Source organism: Thamnophis elegans, chromosome 3 (genome assembly GCF_009769535.1).
Source record: "Thamnophis elegans isolate rThaEle1 chromosome 3, rThaEle1.pri, whole genome shotgun sequence".
In the NCBI taxonomy this organism is placed as follows: Eukaryota; Metazoa; Chordata; class Lepidosauria; order Squamata; family Colubridae; genus Thamnophis; species Thamnophis elegans.
In genome coordinates, this window is record NC_045543.1 from 116,838,822 (window position 1) to 116,861,584 (window position 22,763).

General features: G+C 37.7%; 1 protein-coding gene across 2 annotated transcripts in view; it reads right to left on the reverse strand.

Moving 5' to 3' along the window:
* Nucleotides 1-22,763, reverse strand: part of PIK3R1 (phosphoinositide-3-kinase regulatory subunit 1) — a 63,060-nt gene that overhangs the window by 30,724 nt on the left and 9,573 nt on the right. For both annotated transcript variants that reach the window (XM_032214784.1, XM_032214783.1), the window contains exon 2: nt 18,598-19,308. In XM_032214784.1, coding sequence (XP_032070675.1) covers nt 18,598-18,931 — 334 coding nt within the window. In that variant the 5' untranslated portion in view covers nt 18,932-19,308. The remainder of the gene's footprint in view (nt 1-18,597; nt 19,309-22,763) is intronic.

A 22,763-nucleotide genomic window follows, 5' to 3' on the forward strand; every position in this document is an offset into this window, starting at 1 on the left:
ACAGTCACATGATCAAAATTCAGGCACTTGGCAACTGGCATGTATTTATGACGGTTGCGCTGTCCTGCACAGTCATATGGTTTGTAACCTTCAGCTAGCTTCCAAGAAGCAAAATCAATGACGGAAGCCAGATTTAACGACTGCATGATTCAATTACCAACTGTAGTGATTTGCTTAACAACTGTGGCGAAAAGGTCATAAAATGGGGCAAAACTCACTTAACAACTGTCTTGCTTAGCAACAGAAATGTTGAGTTCAAGGAAGGACTACTTGTACACTACAATTGGGACTTTCAACATCAACTTGCCACCTTTGGTGGTGGTGGTGGGGAAATCAAACCTTTTGTGCTCATTTAGGTTAAGAAAAAAAAAACCAGGAAAGATTTGCGTTCCAAATTAAGCGTCCCATAATATTCTTAGAACAAAATACCATTTTACATGATTTACAAAAAAAGGCCAGATTTAGTTTGGATGCTTTTACTTTTTAAATTGATGCTGCAACCATATGGTAACAGATTGGAATCAAGTTTAATAATCCACCTATCCATGTCAAAACAAGCTTTGAGTATGGATAGAGCAGAAAATTTTACATGTATCAAAATATAATGAGAATTAAGCTAAACCAAGAACTACAGGTAATGACCAAAGTAATGCAACCTCTCCATGGGTACTTAAGACCAGATTCTGAAGTTTCAATGGTCATCTCCAGGGTATGTGACTGCATTTCGGGCGCTCGGCAACTGGCCCACATTTAAGCTGCCTACCATGTGATCATGTTTTATTAAATTTTTGCTGAAAAACAGCATTTATTTCCCCATTTCCAGCAAAATTAGCCCATAGTGAACAATGGATTCCTTAACAATTACTGCAAAAACGGTCAAAAAAATTGATCAATCACAAGGGGGGGGGAATCTATTTTATGCCCATCATGAATTATGACTTTAATGGGTAGGCTCCATTCTGGTCTTTAAATTGTGGAGCTATAAACCAAACTATAAAAAGAAATACGTTAAGAATATAACTAACTAACTAATTAAATTAGCCTACAAGTAAGACTTTATTAGATACTCTATTAATGCCAACATGCAATTTGTAATGATCATGCACAAAATAAAACAAAAACAAAACGTAACAAGTAGTCATCAACCAGTACCTGACTTTAAAACTATCTTCTGTTTTGAAGTGCGTTGTAAAACTGCCCAGCGATTTGGAGACCCAAGTCCACTCTTAAGAATCTGAACAACTTTAGAGATTTCTTTGCTACAATCCAGTATCAATTTTTCACTTAAAGTAATCATCTTAGTTTTCCCACATGAAAAAAATCACACTCTTCTGTTTTATTTTAAGTCATATTGTCTCCAAAATGTACACGCCACTGAAAGTGTCCCACTGAGGCTTCTTCACTGGTCATTAAACATTTACCCCAGGTTTAACGATAAGGCAGAAATGCTAGTTCTATTTTTATCTTGTCTCTGTAATAACCAATCAAATTAAAAAGAGATTGGGATTCCTCCAATCTACAAGCTCTCCCCTTTCACTGATGGAGACAGGCCTGAACAGCATTTAGCAACGACAACGTGTGAGCTGACAACATACCTTGTATTTAAACACTGCCAACATAGTTACAAACTGCAAGATGAAACCAGCACACAGCTGCACATTTTGGAGGAGTTCTCAGTAAAAAGAGATCTTCAGAGTTATTACCTGGCAAAGGTGCATGGAAAATTAAAGCTAGAAAATTGGCTCTGCAAGTTCTCAAACTTTTCATTACTGCTTGAGGAAGCATGAAAGTGGATATAACAAAATTTATATCTGCCTTCTACAATGTAATTGGACAAAGCATGGAAAAAAGAGATTCATTTAGTACAAGATATACAGGAGACAAATATTATGATTTACCTCTAAAGCCGAATTATTCTTTTATGTTTAGAGACTTGTGTTGGAGGAGAACTCTTAGGAAAGGAATTATGATGTATCTACTCAACAGATTGTTGTCATATAGATAAACATGACTCAGACATGTGAATTTTATAGTCAAGGTTCATGCTGTACAAACACAAACCAGACTTCCATACCCAGCCACTTTCAATTAAATCAGTGGTTCTCAACCTGTGGGTCGGGACCCCTTTGGGGGTAGAATGACCCTTTCACAGGGGTCGCCTAAGACCATCGGAAAACACATATTTTCAAAAAAATATGGAAAACATAAAATAATTTTATGGTTGGGGGTCACCACAACATGAGGAACTGTATTAAAGGGTCACAGCATTAGGAAGTTTGAGACCCAGTGAACTAAACAGACAACTGAAAAGATGCGCAGGTTTATCTAATGTGGAAAATGACAATGACCAAGGAGAAAGAGCAGATTGTGTTTCAGAAAGAAATTAAAGCTTCTCAAGAACCTAGATAATGAGATTTGTACTCAATGATTCAACAGGGATTCAGTAATGTAACTTTCTCCATAAATGTAAAGGTTCCCCTTGTACATATGTGCTAGTCATTCCTGACTCTAGGGGGCGGTGCTCATCTCTGTTTCAAAGCCGAAGAGCCAGTGCTGTCTGAAGATGTATCCGTGGTCATGTGGCCAGCATGACTAAACACCAAAGGCGCACAGAACGCTGTTACCTTCCCACCAAAGGTGGTCCCTATTTTTCTACTTGCATTTTTTACTTGCTTTTGAACTGCTAGGTTGGCAGAAGTTGGGACAAGTAACGGGAGTTCATTCCGTTACGCAGTGCTAGGGATTCGAACTGCCGAACTGCTGACCTTTCTGATTGACAAACTCAGCGTCTTGGCCACTGCGTCCCTTAACTTCCTCTATAATTGTACTTAATATGCTCAATTAAGAGGGATGAGAGGATTAATACAAAACATCCTGTTACCAATAAAACCTGAATTCAATCTTGATTTGAGGGATACTTTATTTTTTGGATTGACTCTATTTTATAAAGGATATTCCATTACCTGCAAGTACATGTATTAATATAGCTTTGTTTCAAAATTCCCTCCTTTTTCAGAGCCAATCATCAGACTGTGTGAAGTGGCTGCTTGAGTTAGCAAACATTTTAAATCAGAATCAATATAATATAACGTAAAACAGATTTGGGGGATGAAAGAAAAATTGGCTTCTAACAAAACACAGTGGGGATATGCATCTTCCAATAGCAAGTTCCTGATTTTGAGTCAGCTTTCTGTAATAGTACAGTATTATGGCCCTTTTATTATCTTTTAATTATTATAATGAGTGCTCCAAAGTATGTAGGCTACCAATTTAATATGCAGCACAGTATCTCGTGTTAAAAGGAAGTGATATTGTCTGTATGATAGGGAGGAGTTTTGTACATGATGTACTATCAGATTAGGCTGTGGTAACTTTATGAATTATGAGCTGTCATCCAGTTTTTCATGTGCTAAAGAATTTACTTCTTGGAAATGAGAGCTATAAATAAGGCAACAGATGTTTTTTATTGGCTCCAATTGGAACCTCTCTTTTTTTCCCAATATGACTATGAGTGAAAATATCTGTTATGTGCTGCTACTCTATAAACTGCGGATAAAGTAGCATTTTTATTTGCAAAAGTTATGACAGTTTTTCTACTAGCTTTCTTTTATAAAAATCCCAAAAGAACAATAATAACATGAAGATGTAATATGCATTTTGGAAGAACAAAAGTAATACATAAATATGGTGAGCTTCCTAGGGCAACTGTGTATGTGTGTTTAGGTAACATACCATGAACATAAATGTTGTTGTTAAAAAGCCAGATTGTATGACATCTTCAAACAAGTTTGGACTGTAGTCCCTGGAATCAAGAATGAGCCTTCAATAAATGACACTGCCTTGAATTCCTTTTGATCTGCCAGTCGTTATCTATAATGGAATTGTTGGAAGAAATGTCCACCTTGGTTCAATTTCAAGTGGGGAGAAAGACACTGGAAACATGGTGGCTGATTGCAAAGATGATTTTAATGATGGACAGAATCACATGCCTTGAAGATGTTAGGTGAAGAAAAAAAGGGGGGAAGAGATGCTGAGAGTGCCTGAGTTTTATACTCAGCTCTCTGGGCTTTTGAATTTGAGCTTGTATTCTGATTGGTTGTCAGACTCCCATGGGGCCATGTAGGGACAACTCTGTAGTTCTCCCTGCATGTCCCCAGTCCCAGGGTTGAGCTTGGCTGAGCCTTGCTGGGTGATGTAATCTTCCTAGGTGCCATGTGGTGAAATGGGTAGAGGGCTAATCCTACCTTTGTTGGATCTTGGGTGAGGGCATCTGCCTATGAATAGACTCTTTATCTCTTAAGTGCAGACGTCTGCTGTGGAATATTGAGGATGGTAGGTACTATGAAGAGTGAGTCTGTTTCCTGCCTAAAAACATGTTTCTCTATTTCTCATCCAGGGAAATATAATATTCTGCTTATTTAATATTTCCTAGAATACTTCATTTTTCTAGGAGAGGTGTGGGTGCTAACTTCCTACAGTAAGTGGGAAAGATCCTGGGCAGAGATATTAACAAAATAATGGTCAGAGAAGAGACAATATACCCTGTAACTGGAAAATAAGTGGAAAAGAAACTCAAGAGAAGATCCTTTTTACTTTCTTCTCATCTTGAAATAATGACAAGCACCTCCACTGGAAACCATACTATGTTTATCCAAGATTATCTGACTATGTTTAAAAGAAAAAAAACCCAGACATTTAGAACCATCCAATATTTCTAGAAGTTAGAAATGTAATAAATAAATCAATCAGTATAGATATTCTTAGTGATTCAAAATTTGTAATTTACTTCCACTTCATTTTATCCACTTTTACCCAATAAGATTTAAAAATTTCTAAAAAATGTTCCAGGTTTTCACATTCCCCAGCAAGTTGTAATATTATCAGCAGATAAGCTTCAATATGTCAATCTGCCAACTCAAATAAGACTCTCTTAAGACAATCAAATAATGAAGAGCGCACATTTGTACTTTCCTATCATCTGTCAGAACTTGCTCTGCCAAGCACAAATGGGTTCCTGCAGTAATTGCCTTTATATAAGTCTACATTCACAATTCCTTGACATTCAAAAATTATAGTTATTATTATGTTCCGTCCATCTCTTGTTCACCGCTCCTATTCTCCCTCCCATTTTTTTCTAAATGTCACATTTTAAAAGGCAGAGGGGAAAAAAAAGCAGGGAACTAAAATAGGTATGCAAATGAAAGCATTACATAAAGTCACTGTCCAAAGAAATAAATGGAGATTGTATTTACAAATGAAGTTAATAAAAGTGAATAAAATTCCATTTTGATTATTATATATGCTGTACACAGTTATGAAAAGCAAAGTGTTCTATTTTTTAAAAAGAAAGAAGTAAAGTTAAAGTTTGGCAAAGAAATTGGCAAAAAATTCTGTCTAATTTGAAAAGATACTCTCAGGATATTGAAGAGCTGAAAGACCAAAACAGGCCCTTCACATCTTGTACAAAGCTTCAATGTATGGAGGGGACATTTTGGCTCTTTTTTCTCATAATATAGCAGTGATGTCAAACCTTTTCGGCACAGAGTGCCCAGACCAGAACATGTGTGCATAAGCATGCCCCAGAGCACCAGAAACCCAAAGACCAGCTGGCCAGCAGGCGCATGCTTATTTTTCAGGCTATTTTCAGGCTGGTTTTGGCTTGAAAAATGGCCAAAAAAATGTCCTGAAAAAGGCCCGAAAACGACTTGAAAAGAACCTGAAAAACGAGCTAGTTTTGGGGCCATTTTCAGGCTGTTTTCAGGTCTTTTTTCCAGGTTGTTTTCAGATCGCTTTCTGGTGCTCCAGTGCCCATGAAAACCAGCTGGCTAGTGCACATGTGCGCACCGAAAACCAGAAGAGTAGCTGGCGACGGCATGCGTGCCGATAGAGAGGGCACAAGCAGTTAGACTTATATACCGCTTCATAGGGCTTTCAGCCCTCTGTAAGCGGTTTACAGAGTCAGCATATTGCCCCCAACAACAATCCGGGTCCTCATTTTACCCACCTCAGAAGTATGGAAGGCTGAGTCAACCCTGAGTCGGTGAGATTTGAACAGCCGAACTGTAGAACTACAGTCAGCTGAAGTAGCCTGCAGTGCTGCATTTAACCACTGCGCCACCTCGGCCCCTACACATGGTTATCTGAAGTTGTTCCTGGATGAAGTCAAAAGATTTGTGCATGTACTTGTACGCAGAGGCAGCCAAAAAGCAGATGCCAAAGAGTTGAGAGGAGCCCAGAAAAAAATGTAGCTATGTTCAAGTATATATTGATTGGAAAGAGCTTGTTTGTATACATTCTTGAGTGTTCTGAAGCATCTAAGGAAATGCATATAGATTTCAAAAACAGTATTTAGTCCACCAGCACTAAAAGTATCTGTTTCAATGAGAAGCAAAGACCAGTTTAGGGACAGAATGTCATTAAAAAAAAATCTATCTAGATGGCTGCTAAGAGTTGCCCTCAACTTGATAGCACATAATATATCAATCGTGTGGCTTTTAAGTATGATGCACTTATTTAAGGCTTATAGTATAGTTGCTATGTATTTCCCATCTCAAAACTGTGGGAAACTATTGTCAGTTTTCAACAATCATAGCCAGAAAAAAGGAGAACTTGGAGACTACATGCTGCTCTGTGGCTACAAAATGCCTAGTTTCTCTCTGTATTACAAAACCTACAGCATATAAAAGGAATTGGATTTCTCATGGCTGTACCTAGAAACTCCTTATAAAGGTAGCCCTTAACTTACGTTCATTTAACAACCATTTAAATTTACAAAAGACTTCCTCAAATTGACTTACAACCCATTTAATGACAGCTACACGGTTCCCATGCTCATGGGATCACATTTTGGGCACTTTGCAACCAATTTACCATTATGGCTGTTTACAACATCCCAGAATCATAACACTACAATTTGTGACTTTTGGTGGGAAGTTGGCGGTATTTACTTCCGGTTTTTAGGGAAAAAACACATCCATTGGGAAAATGGATTTGCTTAATGATTTTGCTGATTTCTTTTAATGACCCTCATAAGAAATAGTTGTTAACTTTGAATCTAATTCTCCGACCACAATGACTTACAATCAAAATGATATATGACTCAGTTACAGTCATAAGCTAAGAACTATCTGTACTCTATTCCAGTCAACAGCACTGTAGAAACTCACAAATATCAAGGAGTTTAGTTTCCATTTTCCAAGATCACATAGAATTAAATCTGTAATGAAAGGTTACAATGTCAGAACATTTCCATCAATTCTCTAAGAGCTTTTGTCACTGGATGTTTCAATTTCCAAAGGAAGAAGAAAGGAAGAAGGAAGGAAGGAAAGAAGGTCATGTGGTTGCACAACTGACCCAAGAAAGGATGTTTTAAAGATTATTTTAGAAAAGACAAACAGGGCTGAGGGGAGACATAAGTTCCAAAGGAGATTGCAGAACTAATTTTCTTTAATACTAATACAAGTGTCACTGCAGAAAGATATTCTACAAGAGAGTCAGGAGGTCAAGCCACAAAGCTTTGGAGAACTGCCTACAGCAACACGTAATATGCAATGCACCACTTATATAAGATCTACTTAGAGCATATAGTACATAAAGTGGATACTACAGCACTCATAGTCACTCACTTTGAGGGAACAAAAAAGGTGATCAGTTATCAAAATAGCTCAGAAATGCTTGCTGCACCATCTATCTGATGATGCAATGGGACTTTCCCTTATTTTGTTCTATTTTGTACATAACTTCAAATCTGTTACAGAAGATCCCCAATGAGAGATGCATGAGGGAAAGAGAATTTGAAATGTCATGCTACACGTAATTAGGGTTTTTTACCAATATACTTGAAGAGAGCCACAAAGATGACCTTAGAATAAATATACAGAAATAGTTACAAAAACAAGTGTATGTTAAGCCCAGGAAATGCATGAGAAAGTAGCTAAAACTTCACTCTAAGTCACTGGGGTTTGAGAGAGAGGGAAGCAGACGTTCAAGATTCTGTTATTACAGTCTACGTAGTATTTTTATAGTCAACTTTATGATGTTTCTTTCCTGACCTGGCCTTCAAAAGGCTGATAGTACAATTCTAGCTACCTAGAAAAAAACCTTTGACATCAATTTCCCAGTAGACAAGTATGTATCTGTGTATGCATGTATGTACAGTATGTTTGTGCATTTACTTTTTATTTAAGCACCTATCTATATCACTGTCTTATAAGACTTATTTCAACTATTGCAGACTGCAACTAATTTATGCAGCATACCAACGAAATAACTCTATTTCAATCCATGTGCAAAACATGAGCTAGTTACGCAACTAGCTAATTAAGCAACTACTCTCATAGATGTTTTCCACAGGTTTTTCCATAAATATTAGCTGAACCTAAAAGAGTCAACAATTTAGCTCCTATGGGGTATTTAATAATACTTTCCAAACAATGCAATATAGAACTCAAATGATTATTCATGAGAATAGCAATAATTAATACTGATTTTTTTTAAGATCTAACAACAAGCCAAGACTATTTTTGAAGTCCTATTTTATGCTACTTTCTCAGACAAAATCTGCAAATTTCTATGAAATATATGAGAACAAAAACAAGAATCTTGTGATAATTTTGTTATTAAAATATTTTAGCCAGTGAGATTTAGGAAAGAGAGAATGTCATCCTTGATTTTTTTAAAAAAAAAATAGATTCTTTCAATTAAAATAGTACATGTAAGATTTTTTACATAAGCTAAAAAAGAGACTTTCTCTTCAACAAACTGACTTCACATGTGTATTTTAGAGGAAACATCTGGAGTTTAAAAAACTACACCAACCTATATCAATCTTCCCCTTTTCAATGCAATCGGAATGAATATCTGTTGATAGTGGTTTTTATTTTAATGGTGCTTTCAACAATTACAGTATGTACAGTATGTATTAATCTTAATATACCTCAATTTGAAGTATCATGTTTCAATAAGGCTAGTAAACAGAGATGTATAGTTTCATGGAATCTAAGAATTTTCTGCCCTCAGGCATAGAGTGAAGTTTGATGTGGACTTGGAGCTTTTATGAATTGTTTCTAAAAGAGATTTAATTTGGTCAATCACACAAAAAATATTACTGTCTTGCCTCCAACCACACCTAATTCACCATTATATCATTTCATAAATATTTTACATTGGGGAAAGAAAAGAGAGAACATAAACTCGGCATAACCAATCAATTAATCACACACACACACACACAACCATATTGCAGAACAAGAATTATTGTTTTTCGCAAACAGAGAAATGGCTGCAGGATCCAATCTGGGTCAATCACCGGGACCAGAGGTTTGGTCTTCCAAACTTTCGGACTCATGCTGGAGCCCATCCAAAACCTCTGGTCCCGGTAACCGACCCAGATTAGAACCTGCAACATTATCCTGGGAGGTGTATATTTGCCTTCATTCATGAGAGAAATGACTAGTTAAAACTCAGGAAGATAGTAAAACATGTCTTATTAGAATGCAGTTGGGGAAGGTTTCAAATGACAGACATGTTGATTAAATAGCAGCCAAAACCTCTACGCTATCTAGAATAGTCCAATGAACAGGGCTATTCTAGCCAGTCATGCTTTTAAGGAGCTGAGACACACCTGCAGTTATCAAGAATCTGTTCTGGTCTGCTGCGTCTCACAAGCTTTCCCTTCCTCATTCAAATTGTTCTGCAATATCTCACCACAACACTTACCTTAAAAATTATCAAGTGTTTAACCGATCCATCTTATACTGTGCGTAAGTTAGCAGATCTGTCAATAATGCACTGTAAGTTAGAAGTTCCATCAATAGTGCACTAATTTAAAGATGCATTTTGTGTGAACTCTGAAGAGTGAATCACTAAAGACAGTTGCCAATGTAGTATAAACAGGAAATGTGTTACATGAGATCTCTTTTTCATAGTGTGTAACCAGAACAAGCTAAAGATGCCTAGCAGTTAAAATTATTCAGTTTAAAGAGGGTTATTACTGTCACTATTAAAAAAACTGTAGCAAAAAATAATTTGCAAAAAAACAGAACTAGTACGTTATTTAATTTCTTTTTAACACTTTTTTAAAATAAAAGCAGAATATGCAGCATCACTGCACTTGAGCAGTACCTTTACTTGTATGATTAAATATCTATTGTAAAACAAAACAACTCTTGATATTTACCATTGTGTTAGTGAATATGCATTCGTCGGCACTTTCTCCTACTACCAGGCAAGATTCTGAAGCCCACAAAGAGGTCAAGTCAAAATTAAATGCTGCTGGGGGAAAAATCTCTCAATAATGCTTTTCATGAAATTGCTTATATAGGCCAATTATGTGCTATTTTGAATTTGAAGCATCACATGAATTTACAAGATGTTCAGGTCTTAATACGTTTAAAAGCTTAAGATCAACAACATACTATTTCTTGAGTTTGTCTCAATGGACAATAATAATAAATGTACAGATATAATAGCAAAATTTAACTAGAAACTATATAATTTTGCTGTTTTGTTCCTAAGGTGTTAAGATTTAAAAAATCATACACACTTTTTCTATTTCTTAAAAGGGGAGGGGGAGTGCATTGGTAATGACATTTTTATATGCCAAATACCCATAAAGGAGAAGTATGAATAAACAGTATCTAGATTATATCCCTATATGATTTTGACTTGCATAGGTTGATATTTCAGAGTGAGAAAGAATCAGGGCATCAGAAAGTAAACAGTAGAAAAAAATCCAAATGTTAGCATTATTCAGTATGTAGGGAAATATTTGTAGCATCAACATTCTTACAAAAGCATAGGCTTTCTTTTTTTTCCATGGAATTTTTCCATAAATATTTTAAAGAAAAATTCCATGGCGAAGTTTGCATCTATCCACATTATTGCTAAGAACATAAAGAGAATAATTATTTTATCAGACTTCATTTGTTAAGCAACATTGGAGGAAACCTTAACTAGAGCTGAATATGAATTTTCCAATTTGAAATCAGAACTGAAATCTCTCTTTCACTAAATCCCATAAGCCTATCTTATAATGTAATCCTGTACTTCAAGAATAAATATCTGAGCATCATAGATTTTTTACACAAAAGGACAGAAAGCGGTGTTCATTTCTACATTTTTGCAGCTGGTCAGTATACAGTTGAAGTAGATTGCTAGTTTCCAAGAATTATCAGCTTTCCATTCTCAGAAATAACCTTTGAGAGGGTTACAACAGGATCATGCAGTCAAAGGGGCAAACTTTGACTATTAATAAAATGAAACACAAATGCAAACTTGTTGACTGAATGTGCAAGTCAGTTCAATTATGGCAAAATTGTCACCTAGAACAAAAAGTAGTCAAGATCAGACAAATTGTACTATTTATCTATTTGTCACCTATCAGGAACCTTATATAATATTCAGTTAATGCCAATGATCAGTGAAAGATCTGTGCCAACTACAGTGGCAAAGAATTTTGTATTCAGCAACATATGAACAGTGCTTTGCTTCCCCAATGTCTATTTCATCTGGCCTTGGGAAATTCACAGGCTGAAAATTGTCAACGACACTTCAGTTCTGAATATAGAGGAGTTACTTATACAAGGCTGGTAAATTAAAAGAAATAATCTCCTACTTAATGAAAATAATTTACTAAATGTTCTCTTTTTTTGCCAGACTTTTTCTATCCTGGTGGGATGCAGATCTATTAGGGTTAAAACTTTCAAAATACCAAACTAGCAGGGGGGGAGGGGGGGCAGCAGCCATATTTACCCAAGAAATAAATCTTACTAAAATCACAAAAGGATTTGCTTCTGAGTGGTAATTTAAATGTGTTGGAATCTGGCACTGGATTAGGGAGGGGGAAGAGAAACATCAACCTTGAGTTGTTGCTATGCAGGAAGCAGAATGGAAGGGATCCTCCCTAGTTTCTTCTCAGAATTTATCAGATAGTTATGCAGAATGAGATTTAGTCTGGCAAGATTTTGTCCATAGGTAAAGAGCAATAAAGAAATTGCTTGGAGCATTAAACTGTGTCATTCTTGGATTCCCATGCCTGACCCAAAATGTTTTACTTCTAAAATAAGCAATCAAATTAATACATTGAAATAATTTTAACTATTGGAACATATATTCATGTAGCACATAAAATTACTGTGGTGTCCTTTTTGAAAGTGTTAACTATCACTAAATAAGATAGTTAAATAATAATTAATTAATTTTGTGCCAATTAATCAAGTTAGAGCATCAGAATATTTTCTGGACCTATTTTATTTATAATTTTGGAACAACAGAGAGTTTCAAACATGTTCCAGTAGGGAACATGAAATTGCCATTCTCTTATACTACAAATATTGTCAATTTAAGCACTATAAGACCTTCAGATTTAGTCAACAGAGCTTTTAAGCATTCTTATATGAATTGTGTGTTATATGTATGTTTGTGCAAGGATACAATTAATGCAATAAATTTTGGAGTAGGAATCAGAAATTTTAATAACCAATTACAATATGTAACAGTACAGCCTTTCTTTTGAAATATATTTAAATCGAGTACTGTAGCTATACTAAAAGAAGATACCCTAACTCTCCAAATGACAAAGTATTACAATGTAATAGATTTGAATCTATAAACTGTACTATTAAATATAAAACAAGCACATTTTTCATTCCAAGCTATTAAATTTTTATAATTCCTCAGATTTTAGGCTTCAAACTGATTTCATGGTTATTCAAGTAAACACAAAATGTTAAGCAAGCTGCACATGCAAAGGGCTTATAAGCAGCTGCAATGCAGACATCTGGGTTCTTTCACAAGAGGCAGCATATCTCTAAATAGCATTAAATAAAGATTTAAGAGGACAGAATGGTATAGAATTATCCTTGGCAAGAATTCAGCAGTTGCAAACAACCACGTTACAGAAAAAAGGTGTTCCTTTTAAATCTTTCTAACTGAAACATAAGTGACCTATTCCTGGCTTTTCCTGATAGTAAATATTACCCCAATTAAAAGGTTTCTCATATAATGATTAGGCCTTACACTGGGGGAGGAGGGAGGGAGATGAAATTTTCTTCATTGTATATTCAATGTGACATTAAAAAAATAGACAAGTTGAAAATCGATGCATGTTTTGCTTCAGCAGAAATTACCAAGTTAAACACAATTATTTACAGTGCTTGGTGAAGCATCACTGTATTACAGAAATTACATTTCTTTCAAAACTGGAAAAAAATATGCCTTTGTTTCTTTTTTTCTAATTTAAAATCCAATTTGGCATCAGATGTATTTCCAGTATTAACCAGCAGGTGGAGTCAAAGAACAGTTTAAAGATAGTTACCAATTTTACTACAGATTATGTGCATGGAAAATGAGAAATCAATTTTAGGCCGTAGTCACCTTTACTGAAAAACAAATTTTAATGGAAAATTGTTGTATTAAAAAAAAAACCCGTTGTTAAGAATTAACATTCTTTCTCATTAAATGTAATATTTCTTATCTTATCACACACATCTATCAACCCACCAGTACAAAAGTACATGCCACTCACAAAAAAAGCTTATTGTGAATGGGCATTTCTTATTAGTAACTGACTCAACCACTGACATGCCATATTCTTAATATTTCCCAGCGCCCTTCCCTCATCCAATTTTAGGTATATATCCAATTCCCACCTGACTCTTGATATACAGGGGTTGTGACACTAAATATATACCTTCTTCCCTGGCTTCAGCTAATAAGGAGGACACCTGTGGCTTACTGGCTAAGGCGTTTGCCTAAGATGCAATACAGCACAGGTTCGAATCCCAGTAAGGGTATGGCTAGCTGATGAGAGCTAAATAGCTTGAAATAGATCTATACTAGTCTCCCTTTATTTATTTATCAGCACAAATAACTAACACACACACACACACACACACACATATATAGTGTCACAGGTTCGAATCCCAGTAAGGGTATGGCTAGCTGATGAGAGCTAAATAGCTTGAAATAGATCTATACTAGTCTCCTTTTATTTATTAGCACAAATACATATATATATATGTGTGTGTGTGTGTGTGTGTGTGTGTTTTCTCATACTTGGTTGCTATTCAGAGTGGCAGTTTTGTTGCTTCCTTGTATAGTTAAAGAATACAGATAGTCTTTGATTTACTATCACAATTGGGTGCAGAATTTTGGCTGTAAGGTAGGGCAGTTGTTATGTGGGGCACCATGTGACCTGACTCAATTTTACAATGATTTTTAAGGGAACAATTTGGTTGTTAAATAAATCCAATATACTCCATGGAGGGTTCCCACCCCCAACCCCCGTTTTCTGCTCTGTGGAAATTAACTACCCTTATCATTACTAATAAAGACTAATATAAGTTATAATTGAAGCATAAAGGGAGAATCCACTGCCTTTTCATAACCTCAGTGTGCTCATTTGAACAAACTACCAAGCAAGCCACATCAGTAAACAGTTATACTTGTGATGCAATATTCACACTTGTAAAAAATGGCCTAGGGATTCCTGCATATTCTAGTGCAGTGTTTCTCAACCTTGGCGACTTTAAGTCCTGTAGACTTCAACTCCCAGAATTCCCCAGCCAGCTCGCTGGCTGGGGGATTCTGGGAGTTGAAGTCCACAGGACTTAAAGTCACTAAGGTTGAGAAACACTGTTCTAGTGAGACTACGGACTACAGCTACTACATAAACAATTGTATTATATTTATTGTGCCCAGGGAACAACAGACAAGATGACATTCCTTTATCATGGGCTCTAATGATCTAATTCTTAAAGAAAATACATTTAGAAAACCACATTTCTCAATATTCTCTATTTAAAGAAATGATTTAAAGAAAGGAAGGAAGTGGATGTTTCTATGCATTTTCAACAGTATTATTATACTGTATCTAGATTTTCATAAATAGGCAAAAAATATTTTGGTATTTTCTTCTAATACACAATTTCCAAACTACTTTTGATATTACTTGTGTACATTTGTGGCTTTTTCTGATAATATACATTGGAGATGCTTACTGAGGATTACCCACTCCCTATAATGTTCCTAACTACATTTTTAAAAATAATTCTTTGATCAGAATATTATAAAATATTGTGTTGCCTTGTTTTGTATATTTTATCAATAAAATAAACAAAACTAACAAAATACATTTCCCCTTTTTAAAAACGGTATTTCGAAAAATCTCACTGAATGGGCTAAAAAACCCTGCTTGCCTGGGAAACAGATCCAAAGTGCAATAAAGTCTCATGACTTCTATATAATTATATTTAAGAGGAACTGAAGAGGCTGGCTAAGCATTTGCTTTAGCCAACTTTTGTCATATGGGATCATTCGGCTGAGGGGGAATAAGGAAACACTGATATTGGGTATATGAATACAGAACGAGCAGATTTATATTTTTCTCTCAAGACTGCCGAAATCAGCAAGAGCACATACAAAATCTAAAGGTCTAAAATTTTAATATAAATTATGATGTGCTAGAATTTTATTTAGTGACGTCTAGCAGTGGTGGTTGCCATTTAGTGCTGAGTACTTTCTCATAGTGTCCACGAATAGAGATCATAGGGTCTGAGTAAATAATTTGCATCACTGGAAGAAATGTTCTAATATTTGAAGGCCATATTTGTGCACATTGTTTGATTCTTCTTTCAAAATATGAACAGAACAGAAAGCACTACAATCAAGGGAATTATAAGCTCCCAGACTAGAAGAAAATGAAATGCAAACAGTAGAAACCATAATAATCATGTTACTGGCAATAATAAGTGAATATAATTAGTACTAAGCAATTTGTTAAGATTTTAAAGCTGCCACAACAACAAAAAAATGTTAAAGCGAATCAATAGTTGCTGTATCAATCTTAGTTCTGCATAAAACTTACACCACTACTTGGAATTTCTCTGCTGTAGGAAAAGAGAATAAAGTGTTTTACTCTGTCAACTATATGAATTAAAATTATCTCAACTGTAAATAAAGCTTAAGTGAAACACCAGCCCTCCAAACATGGGATTAGAGTCCCAATCAGATGAAAAGTAGCCTAAGTGCTCCTAAAAACAACAAAACACTTCTGATTAACCAAAACAACTGAACTAAGTGTCAAGCTGTTTAGATTGATTAACATAAGCAAAAACACAAGTAGAACATGTTTATAGAAAACCTTATATGTTTAGGAAAACTTTGTAGAAAATGTATCATAACTAATGTATTGGAGGGAAACCACAACAGAGATGTACTTTGTAAACCACACAAATGGCTTTTTCAATCTAATTCCAAACAGTAAAGTAAGAAAACACTTTTTCAGACTCTTCACCACTTAGTGGCACAAAGGAGTTTGAAACTATGGAGTTTAGAAAAGATAAACCTGACCACGTAAAGTCAAGCATATCTTATAGCACGCTCATTATATTCAAATTGCAAAGCAAGTTTATTATTCTGGTTTGCTGCCCACATCCAATCTGCACTATATAAACCATTAACCGTTTTGTTCTCTGGAAATTTCTATTTTACCATATTTAACAGTTGAAGCTCTAAATCCAATGATTAGGCATTAGTGTTAACATCTCAGATGTTCTTTGTTTTTTTAAAGATATATATATATATATATATATATATATATATATATATATATATATATATATATATATATATATATATTGACATTCTGCAATCATACTGCAGCTAAGCAATAATCATGTTGGAAAAGAGACACAGACTTATTAATCTGTAAAGTTGCAGCAATCGAGAAGTAACTCCTAAATATGCTAACAGAATGCTTAAATGCACCTATACAGTATTTTTTGAGTGGAAAGTCCTAAGAAAAGCTTATATTTATATCAATAATCTGAACAGCTTTCTTCCCACCTCCAGAAAACTGATAAAATTTGTAACTATAAAAAGGACTCTTGATAGAGTTACGAATGAAATGGAGCCTACCAATTACACTCACAACCTGAGGATTTGTAGGAGTAAATTTCATAACTTGAACATGATCACTCCCTGTTTTCACCCACACACTCACTAATTGAACGTGCAGATCATTAAATGCAATGGTATCTAGGGTGGGGAAGGCCCTAGGGGTCCTAGTGCTTCTGACCACCCAAGGCTTCCTCCGACTGCAGAATTCGTCTAGGCTTCTGTTTGCAGACAAAAAATGCATAAAGTACCATGAGATCATATGAGATCAGTAACAGGAGATCTCTTGCTGAGCTTGCATGATCTGGCTATACTTTAGGCCTCCATTCACTGAGAATGCACCAACGGCTTGAGGTATGGAAGCAGGCCAAGAAACCGAAGGCTTGCTAGATCTTCATAAGATGAATATCCACAGGCCCAGCACAGGCGGGAGGTGGGGGGAATAGGCAAGGTGGTTATTCATAAGGGGGAATGACTGTGGTGATGCTGCAACATTCATAACTTTGGGACTGTGTCGTAAGTATTGAAGGGAAGGTTATGTCACAAATTCCATCGCTAAGTGAACTCTTGTAACTCGGGGATTACCTATAAATGCATGCTATATGACTTCTTTTAGTTTGGGAAGAATCTGGCTACCAGTGTAATGCTTCACATGCAATAGACAGACTCAGTGGAGAGTCCATTTCTAGGCATCCTTCTCTCCAAACATTATTGGAAAACTTTCGGGGATAAATCTGGGGACTCATGGTGCTAAGGAGAAGAAAAGGAGGCGAAATTCCATTTTAGAAATCTGTTCATATACTTTGGACAGGGTACTGTTTTATTTTATAGCAGAAGCATAGTGGAAGAGAAACAGAAGAAAGATAATAACCACTTACATAAGTATATTGCCACTGACTTCAAATTGGGCAATGTTGACATATTCCATAATTAGTTAACTCTATTTAAATATTAGGTTTCTTATCTTTTAATTGGTAATACACAAAGCCATCCACATAATTTGATTTCATGTTTTCAATTTTAATTATCCCAGCCTAATTATCAGTCAAGTTATTAAAAAGATTTTGAATAGAAACCAATATGCACATACTGTGACTACAAACAACAAACTTATAGTGAAAAAAACTGTACATGTTTATAGTGCAATAGTTCCATGGTTTTAAATAAATTCAGAAGCAGCAGTTAAATTTGTCACAATTTTCTCCTTTCTACACACTGGAACAACCATTTATGTATCTGTCAGAATGTTTTACAGGACTTGATTTTTCTGAGATGGGCACTCAGGGCCTGGTCAGTTCTGCCATCTTTGCAGATTGATTATGTGCCTTATAATACTGGGCTTCTTTTTCCTCCCATGCTTGTATCAGAAATCCCTCAAGTGTAGAAGAAACATATTTAGAAGAGTGTGGTAAATATTTCCCTACTTTTAATAGATGTTTGCCTACTTAATTACGAAGACAGTGTGAAATAATTTCTAGTCACATTTGTGATCAAATGAACTTGCTTCTGTTACATTTACATTCATTTACATTGTTTAACACCCTACACAATATTTAAACTAATTTCTTCCCACTTGCAGTGTTAATATTCTACAGCATGAAGTGCTAAAGAATTGAAACTACCCTAGGGGAAAGAAGCAAGGTAATTAGTGTCTTGGTATTCAGTTTGTTTGGGCAATTATAACAACAACAAATCACTAACCTGATTGATCACTCTCTGTTCCGACTCTTGCAGGACTTGGTGCCATGGGTAGTGGTCGAACTGGACGGGGCTTTGGAGTAGGGGGAGAAATTTTTTTCCTTCCAATATATTCTACATAAGTTCCTGGAAAGTCTCCCCTTTCCCCAGTCATTTCGTTATAGCCATTCAACCAACCAATTTCCTCAGGTTTTCCTTCTTCTCCATCACTGAATCCAAGAGCAACTAAAGTACCTTTATTCACAGTTAAAATATCTCCCAAATGTAGGTCAATGTCTTCTTCTCGTTCTTTTTTGTAATCATATAAAGCTTTGTACTGGTATCCTTCTGCACTCATTTTGGCAAATTTTTAGCACAGTTATTCTAATGAACAGCAAGCCAGTTCTAACTTTGATTTATTGTATATACAACTAAAGGAGTTTTAAACATGGAGACACATATGAATTATGAGGACTGAAACTCAAATATGAAAAAGGCACCACAACCCGTGGTTGTGCATTGATGTTATTGTTGTTTCTTTATATTTAGATCAGGAGAAATTGTGATTTAGATTCCCAGTTACCGGTAATTCTTTTTTGGATTTGTTTGGCACTTAATGGCAGAATTTTTCAACGTGGGATGAACGTTACTTTTTGCTGAACTTCCTTCTGGTGACTTTGCCATAATGTTCACTTTTCTTAAAACCTTTGTTGTGGAATTCTGCACATACTTTACCTATGAAGAAAAAAAAACGAGACACAAAATTAGTGCAATTGTTCAGGCATCAACGATGGTCATCCAAATGCTCATACAGTACAAATCTCAATATTTCTGATTTATGGATATGCAGGAGAGGACTGATGGGAGTTAAGACTTGGAGGACAACAATATGTGGATGACCACAGTGGCAACTTCTCTTCATGGTAACTTTTTCACAAAGAGAATATTGCCATAGATAAAAACCAAAACAGAAGATAAAAATTCAGATTTTTTTTTAAAAGTTTACATACTTAATTCCAGTCAGGTCCGAAAAAAAATCTTTTGATTGCAAATAGATAGGATAGAAATCCTCTCTGCTACTCTGAACACTAATATGTGTCCGCTAACAATTCCTTGATGTCAAGCTCCTTTATATGTTTTTAATAAATGATACTCTGGTGAACTCTGTACTGTGAAGTTTCCACCAGCTTGCAAGACAAGCTTTGCCAAAAACTGACAGAAAACTATGTGTGATGTCACACCTACGGTTTCTACAATAATGGCCTTCCAATGCCTTCTTTATACTAAACTCTGTGCTTCCAGACTTGGAATTCAGAGCCACCTCTGTATCCAAAGATACCCAACACTATATATTCTTCAAACCCAATGGACTACCATATAGATAATTGAGTAGAAAATATACCCAAAGCAAAAATATTCTGAAGCATAATCTTTTTCAACAATGCATTGGGATACATTCAGATCGTAGAGCAGAGTTCCCCAACCTTTCCAGTTTCTCAGACTGGCCTGGGCGGGGGGGGGGGGGGGATGTAGAGAGGAGATGCTTCTAAGCACAGAAAGTGAGTGATCAGCTCCATTTGCATAATCACCTGTGCTTGCCCGCTGCTTGCTCAAGTGGGGAATGCGTACACATGTGCAATCACTGCCACTTCTGCAGCCTGTTTCTGAAGGGCTCAGGGGCTGGTAGTGGGCCGCAGTCCGGGCATTGGGGATCCGTGCCTTGAGAGATTCTTAGAAACTAAAATGGTGGATAGCTGCAGACCAATACTTGCCACATTTGCCAGAAAAAAGAGCTTAGTTAATAGAGACCAAACATGTAGAAGAGATGAAACAGTGAAGAGCCATTTAAGCTTATATGCCTTCAAATAACTCTGTCTCCTGTAACTAAGTATATAAAGGTATCTTTTTAAAGAATGCCAATGTGCTTTCAAAATTGCATGTGTCCATCAAACCCCCTCCCTCCAAACACACAACCTGCAACAAATTTGGGGAGACTTGTATATTGCAACAAATTTGGGGAGACTTGTATATTGCTTATCAGCACCCTACAGAGACTACTCTCTGATTTAAGACAAGTTATTTCCAAGTTAGCCTAAGAGTAAAATGAACAAAATATAATTGTGAAGCCACATTAATTGGAGCATGGAAGATTGTCTCTTAATGGCCGCCATTATTGTATCTACTTAATGCAATCCTCTTCTCAAACTACAGAACCTCTGGTCTTCCACTTCATGCAATATATAACAGTAGCATAATGCCACGGCAAATCACTGACCACCTGATTTTACACACCGAAGCTAAATTCATTCCTTAAGCTAAAACATAAGTTTTAAGTTTTGACGGAGGGACGACGCGCAGCCAGGTTTCAACAACAACAACACGGTTTATTCTGGTCAACAGCGATTCGAAGAACATAAACTCGCGCCAAGGTATTTATACTAATTTTTAACCAATCACTGGCCGGGGACGAGACAGCAACCGCTGACGTCAGTCCCTCGGCCAATCAACAGTAACGTTCGGCCGGCAACACCCTCTGGGGCTTTCAGCCAATCAGAAAGCCAGAGGGTGTTACTGGCAGCATGAATATTAACCAATATTTAACACCCCTTTCCCCCAGTTCTGCGCTTGCCCGAAACGGAGCATGCGTAGTCCTTAAGGTATGCTGGGCGGCACCGGACCCGCCCAGATCTTCTCATTGCAGGGGAAGTCGTCGGCGGAGGAGGTCCTCCTTGTGGTAGCTCCTCCCCGAAGGGAGTGCAGCTCCGAGGCACGCCATTTCGGAAAGGCCCAGAAGGCGGGCTCAACTGCAAAGGTAGGTTTGGTCGTGGGGGCGCGTCACTGGTCGTAGGAGGGACCCTCTGGGTAGTGCCTTCGGATTGAGCTGTTAGTTCGGCGTCCTGGTAGTTGGCGCTTGGGTAGGCAGGGCCTGGTGTGGCGAAGGCCCTTGTTTGCGGTCTCTCGGCTTGAGAACTTTGTGGTTGGCGCAGGATGAGGCCTGGAGTGGCGAAGGCTTCACATTGCAACCCCGGTATTGCGGTGTTGTCACTCGGGGATTCGCGGCCACCGGCCTGCGACGGGAGACGCCTCCTTAGTTGATCCAGGTGGCGTCTCCATTGTGATCCATCAGCCAATTGGATCCTAAAAGAACATGGGCCGGTCAGGGCAATGATAGAACCTGGCACCCATCTTGGTTCCCCCGCAAAGGACCGGGCCCACACGGAATCCCCTAACTTAAAGGACCGGGGAGGGAGAACCCCCAGATTGCTCGGCTGATCCCCTGAATAGAGCGGGTGAAGCCTATCCAGGGGAGTCCGCAGGCGCCGGCCCATCAAGAGCTCCGCGGGGCTTTTGTTGGTAGTTGGGCAGGGGGTGGAATGTTGGCTTAGCAGGTAAGCCGCCACCCTCGCCTGCCAGTCGCCCCGGTCCATGCGGCTCAGCGCCTCCTTTGCTGAGCGGACCGCCCGTTCTGCCCGGCCATTGCTGGCCGGGTGGTACGGGGCTATGGGCGCATGCCGGATCCCTTGCTCGGCCAAGAACTCCTGGAAAATGGTGGATGTGAACTGGGGCCCATTGTCCGAGACCATCACGTCCGGCAACCCATGGGTTGCGAACAATTTCCGTAAAGCCCTGACCGTACTCTCGGCTGTGGTAGAGCCCATGATGACTAGCTCCACCCACCGGGAGTAGGCATCCACCACAACCAGGAAGTTCTGGCCGTGGAAAGGACCAGCGAAATCGATGTGGAGGCGAGACCATGGGCCTCTCGGAGCCTCCCACTCACGAGCAGGCCCGGCAGGGGGGTTGGGCCTGGATAGTTGACAGGTCGTGCAGCGGCCTACATGGGCCGCTATCTCTGTGTCCAGCAAGGGCCACCAGACATAGCTACGGGCCAATGCCTTCATTCGTGCTATGCCCGGGTGGTCCTTGTGGAGCAGATCCAGAACTAGTGGCCGAAGCGCAGTGGGGATCAGCACCCGATCCCCCCAGATGAGACAACCCCCGTGGAGGGAGATCTCTGCCTGGCGATTTTTAAAGGGCTGGAAGCCCTCTGCCACCTTGTCTGTTGGCCATCCCCTCAAAACCCAGGAAGAGACCTGGGAGAGGATCGGATCGGCCTTCAGACGTCAGCGGTTGCTGTCTCGTCCCCGGCCAGTGATTGGTTAAAAATTAGTATCCCACCTTCGTCGCCA